At 40.6% G+C, this 11607-nt stretch overlaps 1 protein-coding gene across 2 annotated transcripts in view; it reads left to right on the top strand.

Moving 5' to 3' along the window:
• The first annotated feature begins 40 nt into the window (after positions 1 to 40).
• NCBP1 (nuclear cap binding protein subunit 1) overlaps positions 41 to 11607 on the top strand; it is a 42800-nt gene continuing 31233 nt past the window's right edge. Inside the window, exons 1-4 of one of the 2 annotated variants that reach the window (XM_066256686.1) lie at positions 41 to 496; positions 8168 to 8256; positions 8813 to 8913; positions 11415 to 11571. In XM_066256686.1, the coding sequence (XP_066112783.1) occupies positions 463 to 496; positions 8168 to 8256; positions 8813 to 8913; positions 11415 to 11571 (381 nt within the window). In that variant the 5' untranslated portion in view covers positions 41 to 462. Of the gene's footprint in view, positions 497 to 8167; positions 8257 to 8810; positions 8943 to 11414; positions 11572 to 11607 lie in introns of those variants that run through there. The other variant, XM_066256687.1, reaches the window with a different exon arrangement.

Here is an 11607-nt window from a genome sequence, read left to right as displayed (position 1 = left end):
ACCTCGCTCCGGAAGTCGTCGAGGTTATTAGTGAATGGAACGCTGGGAAAAACCAGAGCGCCGCGGACGGAGGGGCTGAAGTTAAGGCGGGGGCTAAAGCAGTGGCCGTAGACCGCCCGCCTCCAGGCGTGGCTCGCAGCCCAGGATTTGGCTGGCTGAAGAGGCGGTGCTATCTGTGCGGCCCGGAAGGACTTAGAGCGAACGGCGGGAGAGGGAAGCAGCTGAGAGGCGGAGAAGGCCGAGGGGGCGGTTGCATGCGGACCTTCTGAAGCCCGAGGCCTAGGGCGCTCCTGGACGCTGCTGAGCCCACCCGGCAGCCTTCCCTTGCGCTTCCGGGAGCCGTCAGAAGCGAGTGCGCCTGCGCGCCGGCCACTCCGCGCGCCTCGCCGCTGTCCTCGGGCCGGCCGGCGTTCGGACGGTTCCTTCTGTTTCAGCCCGGCGGCTCGGCTCGGGGTGTGCGGCATGTCGCGGCGGCGGCACAGCGACGAGAACGACGGTGAGTGCCCTGGGCCCGGCCGCCGAGGCCGCGCCCAATTGGGGGTCGAGGTTTGGCATCTGTAGTCTTTGAGACTCTAGGAAGAGAACAGGGAGCCCTTCCCACCCGAGAGCGTTCGGAAGGAGGGTGGAAGAGCGCGAGTGTGGCCAGGCGACATCTGAAAGCTCCTCCTGACCCCCCCACCTCCACTCCACCCCCGCCGCGCATCTTCTTTAGCGATTGGCTGGTTGGAGGCCCTGGAGGGGCTCCACGTCTCTAACGACTTTTCAGGATTTGAGCCTTAGCACCGCCGAACACAGCAATACACCTGTATCTGTATGGCCGACTCTTAGGGACAGGGACGGGACCCTCTAGTTTCACTGTCTGGTTTTGATTCTCAAACTGCACCTGAAAAAGACTCCTCGGCGGAGTACTGAGGGCAGGGAACAAAGCCGTGACAGAGATCTGATGAATCGCAATGTGATCTCCCCCCATGGGTTAGCCTTGACTTGCCTTCCTAAAAGCTGCAGGGAAGCCCTGGCCGGCTGGCTCAGTGGTAGAGCGTCGTCGGCCCGGCGTGTGGAAGTCTCAGGTTCGATTCCTGGCCAGGGCACACAGGAGAAGTGACCATCTGCTTCTCTCCCTTCTCTCTCTCTCTCTCTCTCTCTCTCTTTCTTTCTTTCTCTCTCTCTCTCTCACTCCACCTCCCGCAGCCGTGGCTCCATTGGAGCAGAGTTAGCCTGGGCGCTGAGGATGGCTCCATGGCCTCGCCTCAGGTGCTAAAATGGCTCTGGTTGCAACAGAGCAGTGCCTCCAGATGGACAGAGCATCACTCTAGTGGGTATGCCGGGTGGATCCCGGTCAGGTGCATGCGGAAGTCCGCCTCTCTGCCTCCCTGCTTCTCACTTGAGAAAAATACAAAAAAAAAAAAAAAAAAAAAAAGCTGCAGGGAAAGAGATCTCTTACCCACACCCAAGAGGTCACCAATAAACAGATACATACTATTATGTTAGATTTTGAACTGGCTAGTTATATTGCCCTTGAGTAAGAGAGTGTTGGAAAACTATCTGCAAAGTTCTTAGAGATTTAGATTAGGGATTACCATCCCCATTTGGATGGTTGTGCTCATGGGGATCATGGTGTATCATAAAAACCAAGAATAATTTTGCCAAAACCAGAAAAAGATGCTGATATATTACATAATCAGTCAACAACACAAATTTAATATAAACATGGAGTCACAGCTAGCAATGCCCAGATACCAGGGAAAGCATGTCCACGGTCCAGGGTTCTCTTCACTACGCAGGTGCTATGCTTCATGTTTTTTTGTTTGTTTGTTTTTTAAATTTTATTTATTTATTTTTTCAGAGACAGAGAGTGAGTCAGAGAGAGGGATAGACAGGGACAGACAGACAGGAATGGAGAGAGATAAGAAGCATCAATCATTAGTTTTTCATTGCGCGTTGCAACACCTTAGTTGTTCATTGATTGCTTTCTCATATGTGCCTTGACCGTGGGCCTCCAGCAGACTGAGCAACCCCTTGCTGGAGCCAGCGACCTTGGGCTCAAGCTGGTTAGCTCTTGCTCAAATCAGATGAGCCCGCGCTCAAACTGGCGACCTCGGGGTCTCGAACCTGGGTCCTCGGCATCCCAGTCCAACGCTCTATCCACTGCGCCACTGCCTGGTCAGGCTTTTTTTTTTTTTTTTTTTTTTTTAATTTTTTTTAATTTATTCATTTTTTAGAGAGGAGAGAGAGTGTGTGTGAGAGAGAGAGAGAAGAGGGAGGAGCAGGAAGCATCAACTCCCATATGTGCCCTGACCAGACAAGCGCAGGGTTTCGAACTGGCGACCTCAGCGTTCCAGGTCGACGCTTTATCCGCTGCGCCACCACAGGCCAGGCTTTTTTTTTTTTTTTTTTTTTTTTTTTTTTTTTTTAATGTAAGAGGCTTCTTGTGTAATGTACATTTGAGGCACAGAAAATACAGTTTTCATATGCTTTGTATTTGATTAATTAAAAGCTAATGTGCTTGAAGTCATCACTTGGGATTTAGAGACCTTGTGCTTTTGAAGTTCTTTCATTTTCTTTGCTTTTCTTGTACTTTTTATTTCTCCATTCTTCAGCCTCCTAGAGTAAACCTAAAGGGAGAGAAAGTGTTTCCAGAAGACAACCTGGAGAATTGGCTTTCAATATGTAGAAATGCAATTTTTGCTTTGGTTATTGGGATGCTGGCATAATTTTCTTAGGAGTTAGTTTCTTTTTATATCAGCTGGCTTCTAAATCATTGTCCATTTGGGTCTTCCTGCAGCAGCCTCAGCATAAATAAATAAGTAAATAAACAGTAAAATAAGGAGTTAGTAAAATTTTACTGTGACAGTTAATTTAGTAATGGAGAGGTTTATAGTGCCTCTTGTATACTATACCAAATCTGGAACTTTTATAAATTGCCATAATTTGGCTAATGATTTGCTAGGGCTTACCCTAAACAGTGATCTGAATCAAATATTTTATATACTTTCCTTTTAGTTGAGCATCTCTTTTTTAAATTAGAACTATTAGAAGCTTAAATATTATTGAAGGTTATATTATTATAATCATAGGCTGAGTTATTGTAATTATAATTTAATAGATATGTCAGAGCATTTCTGGGTTATTGTCAGCTTTTAGTCAGTGATTGCCATGATTTTCCATATGTTCAATGAGATATGGACTGACCTGTGGTGGCGCAGTGGATAAAGCGTCGACCTGGAAATGCTGAGGTCGCTGGTTTGAAACCCAGGGCTTGCCTGGTCAAGGCACATATGGGAGTTGATGCTTCCAGCTCCTCCCCCCTTCTCTCTCTCTGTCTCTCCTTTCTCTCTCACTGTCTCTCCCTCTCCTCTCTAAAATGAATAAATAAAAACAAAACAAAAAAAAAAAACAACAACACTGAGATATAATCATTTATTCAACAAATATTCAACAGTGCCAAGCATTGTCCTAACTAGTGTTGGTACAGCAATGGACAATATAAAGATGAAAATCAAAAAACAATCAAGTAGCCCTGGCCGGTTGGCTCAGCGGTAGAGCATCGGCCTAGCGTGCGGAGGACCCGGGTTCGATTCCCGGCCAGGGCACACAGGAGAAGCGCCCATTTGCTTCTCCACCCCTCCGCCGCGCTTTCCTCTCTGTCTCTCTCGTCCCCTCCCGCAGCCAAGGCTCCATTGGAGCAAAGATGGCCTGGGCGCTGGGGATGGCTCTGTGGCCTCTGCCCCAGGCGCTAGAGTGGCTCTGGTCGCAACATGGCGACACCCAGGATGGGCAGAGCATCGCCCCCTGGTGGGCAGAGCGTCGCCCCTGGTGGGCGTGCCGGGTGGATCCCGGTCGGGCGCATGCGGGAGTCTGTCTGACTGTCTCTCCCTGTTTCCAGCTTAAGAAAAATGGAAAAGAAAAAAAAAAAACAACAAGTAGAATACAGTGTATCATATGGTGATAACTTTTATGGAGAAAAATAAAACTAGTTAAAGAGTGTAGATACTGCTGTGGGGGGGGGGGGGGTTGCTATGTTTTCTATAGGTTGCTCAGGGAAGGTCTCACCAGACTGGCATCTGCAGGAGGTAAGGGAACAAACTAAACGGCTCTATGTGGGGAAAAGCATTGGTCTGTAAACATAGGGAACAAGTGCAAAGACCTTAGGGCTAGGACATTCCTGTCTTATTCACGAAACAGCAAGGAGCCAGTGTTTCTGGAACAGAGTGAGTGAGGGAGGGAGAGAGTTGTGGAAGATAAGATAAAAAATAGCAGAAGATATACTCATAAAAGAAGATTTAAAAATTGTATCTCTGTGTTGCAACTGCAGGATCCCGGGAGACAGGAGACAGTATCAACAGTTTACCCAGAGGTCAATTTATAGACAAGGAAAGGGAAGTCCTAAATAGAAATTAGGGTGTATGGATATTAGTCCAGTCCTAAATCTGTTAGAATTTCTTTAAGAATATCTCAGCTTTTTGGTTATTGTAGGATATGGGTAGGATAACAACTTGTTAAATACATTGCTTTGTTCTTTAAGGAAGTATTTAGATTGTCCATAATCTTAGCCAAAAACCCACATTACCCCATTTAAGCTACTTAGAATTAGATCCTAACTGGGTTTTTTCACTTAACTGTAGAACAACAATGACTAGAAATAAAGGAAATTATTACTGGGAAGTGTTTTAGTAGTGATGCTTACCTCTGCTTTAAATCTGCAGGTCAAGGTACTTATCCCTATTACTATGTATGTTTTTGTTTTTGACTTTGTGGGTCTAAAACTTCTTATAGGATACCTAATTCTAAGAAAGTATAATTATATATAAGCTGTAGGATAACATATCCATATAAAATTAGAACCACCTTACAAAGGAGAAAATTATTTGGTATATTAAGATCCTTTTAGATGGGTTTATTAAAGACTTGCTTCTCTGTTCTGTATTAGCCAAGGGTATGAAGTGCAATATTTAATTTATACTGCAAAACTTCTGCATACAGTTTAATATAAAATCTGTTCTTCTTTTGGGAGCTACCATAAATACATTTTCTTGAGGGTACGTGAAAACATTAAGCAATATTCCCAAACTTTATTCTTAGTTAAGGTGTTTTATTATCCTACTCTATGCTCTTTCCCAAGTTCTCTTCTGAGTTCAATATCCTGTTACTGTCCATGAGTTCAAATTGTGTCCATAGTGCCCTCCTCCCTTCATATTCTCTCTAATGTCAGATGAAAGTGAGGCATCTCTTCTTAATACTTTTTGCCTCTTTCCATTCTCCAAAATAAATTTGTCTTTTGATATAATCAAAGTGGGAAGAAGAGGAAAAAAAGAGCTGTTGTAGCCTATTTATAGGATTGTATACTTGTATTACCTAGCTTTTCTTCAGTGACCCTACTTTCTCTCCCTACAGCGTCATTTCCCCCTTCTCAAGCTTACAAGAGGGCCTGGGAGGGTAGCTTTAAAGACGAGTATGATTCCAAACTGGTATGGGAACAAGCTAGCTGGATGGTTAATTTAGGGAGGTTGTGGAATAAAGGGTTGGCAAAGTAGATGGGCCAGAAAGAAGGGAGCAGGGGTTTGGGTTTAAAGCAGTAACAGACTGCTCTCATTCAGCTGGTTTTTTAACATGTGCATTCCCCGAACCATACTTGAATCTGGTTCCGAAGAACTATTAGTATTCTGCTTTCTAGAACAGAGTTTTTCAACATCAGCACTGTTAACACTTTGGGGTGGGTTATTCTTTGTGTTTGGGAGTTGTCCTGTGCGATGTAGTATATTTAGCAGAATCCCTGGCCTCTACCCATTAGATGCCAACAACAGTCCCCAAGTTATGATGACTAAAATTGTCTCTAGAGATTGCCAAGTGCTCCCTTTTGCTGGGAGCAAAATCTCACCCAGTTGTAAACCACTTTTCTTAGGAAAAGGCTGTTTTTAATGCCCTAGCTTATAGTTACATAAACATTACATCAAATATGCAGGGTTTGTTTTTTGTTTTGTTTTGTTTTTCAGTGAGTGAATCCTAGAAATAGAAAACCTTTGTATGAAAGTTGGCTCTTCAGGTGGTGGAACATTTATAGCTCCTGTGGCTTAGGTTTACATTTTATTTTCTCCAAGAATATATCTGTCTCAGCTGTCCTACTATATATGCCTTTGTGTTTTTTATGGCTCAAAACTATATTCAGTGGTTATTTAAGCCAGATCATAATGATAACTTAGGGGTAGGGGGGGCAAGGCACTGAGTGCTTTACCTTGTAGCTTTATGTAATACTTCCATCTGATCCAACCTGGATAGTAACACACTGCTCACAAAAATTAGGGGATATTTTATCACTTCATTTTGAAATATCCTCTAATTTTTGTGAGCAGTATAGATTGGTTTTATGCAGCATACGTTGAAGTGGTACATGAAAATCATTTCAGTCATTGGAGCAACCTTAACACTCCAACCTTTGAATAGATAAGTGCTGTGTTTTATGATAATTACCATATATTTCAAGCCAGATGTTCCAGTGGCAAGTAAGTGGTGATGAATTCTGTAAAAATGGTTCAGTGTTTCTGGCCATACAAATCTGGAGAAGACTGAAGTTCTATATAGCTTGCTCCTGGGTAACCCTGTCTCCAACTGCAGATTTTCATTATTTATATCAGGGGTCCCCAAACTTTTTACACAGGGGGCCAGTTCACTGTCCCTCAGACCGTTGGAGGGCCAGACTATAAAAAAAAACTATAAACAAATCCCTATGCACACTGCACATATCTTATTTTAAAGTAAAAAAACAAAACAGGAACAAATCCAATATTTAAAATAAAGAACAAGTAAATTTAAATCAACAAACTGACCAGTATTTCAATAACTATGCTCCTCTCACTGACCACCAATGAAAGAGGTGCCCCTTCCGGAAGTGCAGCAGGGGCCGGATAAATGGCCTCAGGGGGCCTCATGTGGCCCGCGGGCTGTAGTTTGGGGACCCCTGATTTATACAGATCCCCAGCACAGTTATAGACTACTGCTTGTCCACATGCTGTCCCAATAATCTAATTGTTGGAAGTCAAAAATTGAATTGAGAAACTGGTGAGCATCGTGTGGCAACAGCATTATGTTCCATACTTAACAACATTAGTTTTAAATTTTTTAGCCTTATGTTATTTTACAAAAGGATGTGAGGTCAGTATATTAGAGTTTTAAACAAAATAGTAAAAGATCATTAACAGCAGCGGTCTGAACAGTAGACAATCCTTACATAAGGTTGATTTGTAGCACAACTTCATTCAACTTGAATTCTTGAGCAACCAACAAGACAGATAGATGATTAGTAATGATTTCAGAATGGTAGTTTTTTTTTAAAGAGTCTTGAAATGATACAGTTTTGAACATAATAGGATCAGTAGTTATATTCAGGAATCAAGATCTAGTTAAAACAGGAAATCATAAAACACTTACTGTTTCCCCACCAATTATTTGGTGTAATGCTAAGAACTTACTTTGAATATATGTCTGCTGATTGTAATTCCCATTGCTTGTAGTAAACTACCCTAGTGCTGTGTGTGGTCTACAGAACCAAAACTATTAATTGAAGAGTTAAGAGCTCACTTGTAATGCTTGTGAAAAATTATGTTTTATGCTTTTCTAATCTTTTGAAGTTTTCCTCTTCATACCTAATATAAAAAGCTTTATCTTCTAATCAAGTCTTTCCAAAGCTTTCATTTGGTTTTGCACCATATTTTATCAGCTTACAAAATAATTTTTATTATTACAGTGAGTACTGCTGGCACTAACAGGTTTTAGGAATAGGCAACTGAGGAGTAGTAAACAACTCTTAAAGAATGGCAGTAGCAGTACATGCTGTTAGAGAGAGAGTGAGTACATGGCGTTCTGTCTGCCAGTGGTTAGCACCATTCCTTTTTATCCACAGGCATAGAGAGAGCAGCTGCATTCATAGCTCCATAGGCCACCTTTCACACAAAATTTAACAAAGAATACCTCCTAGAGTTACAGTGGCCCTAGGTATGGAGACTGTTGGTTAATCCAGCCTAGTCTGAGAAGTGGAGGGTTAGTTAAGAGCTTCTACTGTGTATAAAAAGTAGGGCTCTGGTAGAAAAGAGAACTATTACATTTAAAAAATTAAATAAAATTTGTGACAGTGAATTTATCATGTAATGTTAATTTCTTTTCATTGTTGAAACAGGGGGACAGCCTCACAAAAGGAGAAAGACCTCTGATGCAAATAAAACTGAAGATCATTTGGAATCTTTAATATGCAGAGTAGGAGAAAAGGTACGCACTAAAGTAGACACAAACTATGATGGGTTAGGGTTGAGTTGACTGTGCTTTAATTTCATCAACTGACAGTGTGATGGTCTGTTGTAGGCAAAGCTTGTATTGCCATGCATCTGTATCCCAAAGTGTACATCTTATAAAACCTTGGGATGCAGATCATTGAGAATTAAATGTTTTTAGTGATTTTCATTGACTATGAGTCTTAGAAGAGATTTTAAGGAATATTCAGCCTCTCTATTTATAAATGAAGAGCCAAACAAGTCCTGGATACTTACTTTGCTCAGTCATATAGTGAATGATTTAGACAGATAAAATAGAGCCTGTAGTGTCCTTATTTCTAATGCTTGTTCTTCTATCTTAGACTTCTTTTAAAATTCATTCATTCTTTTTTCATAGGTTTCTAAAAATCAATAAGTACTTGAATTTATTTATATTAAACCTGTCTTAATGTCTTGTGCATGTAAAACTTTTAACTTTTTTTATGATCACCTAAAAAGTTTTAATTTACTACTTGTGAATACTTGACAGGTATTTAATATGCTTTTCCCCACAGAGTGCCCACTCTCTGGAGAGCAACCTAGAAGGCTTGGCTGGTGTTTTGGAAGCTGATCTTCCTAACTACAAGAGCACGATCTTAAGACTTCTTTGTACAGTGTATGTATGCAAAAGATTTATGAATCCAGGTGATAATGTATTATCTACTCTTAATGCTTTGGGGAAATGTTCAAAAGATGTGTTCATGTTCCATATGTGAACAGTTTTCCTTGTGTTGGGAAAGTTGTACAAATTAAATGACTTCTGGCCCTTTGGTTAACTCTCTTTCTTAGAGATAAATAGAAATAAAATTGAGCATTTTCCTTATGTTTTGTTTCTTGGGGCCTGAGAATCATTTGAGTTGACTGTTTTGAAATGAGAAAGTAGACACTTTCACATTCAGAGATCTTCTTTTAAGGATGTATATTTAGCCTGACCAGGCGGTGGCGCAGTGGATAGAGCATTGGACTGGGATGCGGAGGACCCAGGTTGAGTGCAGGCTCATCTAGTTTGAGCAGAGCTCACCAGCTTGGACCCAAGGTCGCTAGCTCGAGCAAGAGGTTACTCTATCCCTCTCTCTGACTCTCTCTCTGTCTCTGTAAAAAAAAAAAAAAAAAAAAAGGATGTATATTTAAATAAATGGACTAGAATTTAACTTGTGTTTTTAACTAGTACCAAACAAATTTGAGAACTGATCACTCAAGTAATAGTCCTTCTTGGAAGACTGAAGAAGCTTTTGAAGCTATTAATAGGCATAATTTTTTGAGTTAAATTAGCTAGAACAAATATCAGCATTTAATTTGTAAGAAAATTAAAGTGGGAAAAGTTTTGCGTGGAGTCATGAAACAGTCTATCTTAGTGGTAGAATTGACTTTCTCATCTCTCAGACTCTGAATTATATGACTTGCAAGAAGTAACTATGGCTTCTGAATTAAGGGAGTTTTGTATTTTATGTGAAATTATAAATTATCTATTAGGTATTTTTAAATTATGAAGGTGATTTTTTTTTGTATTTTTACAAAGTTAGAAGCGAGGAGACAGTCAGATATCAGACAGACTCCCGCATGCGCCCCCCCGCCATCCACCCGGCATACCCCCAGGGGGCGATGCTCTGCCCATCCTGGGGCATTGCTCCATTGCCGCCAGAGCCATACTAGAGCCTGAGGTGGAGGCCATGGAGCCATCCTCAGCACCCAGGCCAACTTTGCTCCAGTGGAACCTTGGCTGCGGGAGGGAAGAGAGAGACAGAGAGGAAGGAGAGGGGGAGGGGTGGAGAAGCAGATGGCCACTTCTCCTGTGTGCCTTGGCCGGGAATCGAACCCAGAACTTCCAAACACCAGGCTGACACTCTACCGCTGAGCCAACCGGCCAGGGCTGTGAAGGTTACTTTTAAGGTGTCCTTTCAGTTATTTTAAAATAATGATTTTAATGCTTATGACTCAATTTTTGAAATTTAGTAATGTATGTCCAAATTGAAACTACTGTTAGATTTATTTTAATCCCTCATAAAATACAAATAATTTAGGTTATCATTTAAGAAGAATCCAGTTAATATTCAAGAAGACATGTTCTTTTTTTTTTTTTTTTTTATTCATTTTAGAGAGGAGAGAGAGACAGAGAGAGAAAGTGGGGAGGAGCTGGAAGCATCAACTCCCATATGTGCCTTGACCAGGCAAGCCCAGGGTTTCGAACCGGCGACCTCAGCATTTCCAGAAGACATGTTCTTAGACTAAGAAACTACTAAGAAAAATCATTTTGTTGTAATTATCCATAAGATATCTTCTGTTTTGAAAGCATTTATTAGAATAGAATAGATTTATGCTTAGGTTCTGATGAAAGTCATGACTTTTAGGAGCATGGGGGTTACTACCAGGGAAAGATTTTTTTTTTAACCTAAATTGCCCTAACACTCTGCTAGGTACTTTGGAAAAACAAAGAAAGTATATGAGAATCTGAATGAGCATGAGTTTCCTATTTGCTTTTCTTTTTGAGCTAATTTTTAAAGGCTGCATAAATTAGGAAGTAACATTGCTTTTTTCCAAATGTTTATTACTGTAATCCTCTTCCGTTCTTTTCAAATAACTTAATGAAAATTTCACACACTTGGAGTAAACAAACTGGGATGTAAAGAAATGTCACTATATCAGAGTACTATTTTAAAAATTCAATAATTTAACTGAAAGAATCTTAGTTGAGACTAGTTTCAGTTCTGAATTTTTTCTCTAATGATCCTGCATTAAAGCAACTTGTTTCACCCAATTATTTCCCATATATTTTACTATGAACACCATTTTCTGTAGAACTGTTGCTCAGTTCCACTAAACATGGAATAAAAACTGGCCTATCATTTTTTTTCAGTTTAGTAACTTCATAATTATAGTGTTTTGCTTATTTAACTCTTAGATTAACTAATTAGAATATAAATGAAAAATGGTGGGACCTCTATTTACAATTCCTCTCAATGTTTATGCCTTTTCTGAAGTAATATAAAAATCAGCTAAAAGTAATACTGTTCCAAAGTTAAAATAAAATGACAAAAGATTTATGTAATACAAAAATTAGCAATTTAACATAATGCTATTGTTTTGGGATTTTCTTGCTGTACTGGGTTTTCAAATCAGAGCACGTCTGTTACCTGAGAAGTTGACAATTTATACAACATTAGTTGGACTGCTGAATGCCAGGAATTATAACTTTGGTGGAGAATTTGTAGAAGCCATGATTCGTCAACTTAAAGAATCTTTGAAAGCAAACAGTTATAATGAAGCTGTATATTTGGTAAGTTATTTTTTTTGGTATAAAAAACAAGAACAA

This window comes from Saccopteryx bilineata, chromosome 2 (genome assembly GCF_036850765.1).
Source record: "Saccopteryx bilineata isolate mSacBil1 chromosome 2, mSacBil1_pri_phased_curated, whole genome shotgun sequence".
Taxonomy (NCBI): domain Eukaryota; kingdom Metazoa; phylum Chordata; class Mammalia; order Chiroptera; family Emballonuridae; genus Saccopteryx; species Saccopteryx bilineata.
This window is presented reverse-complemented; position numbering and strand designations above follow the sequence as displayed.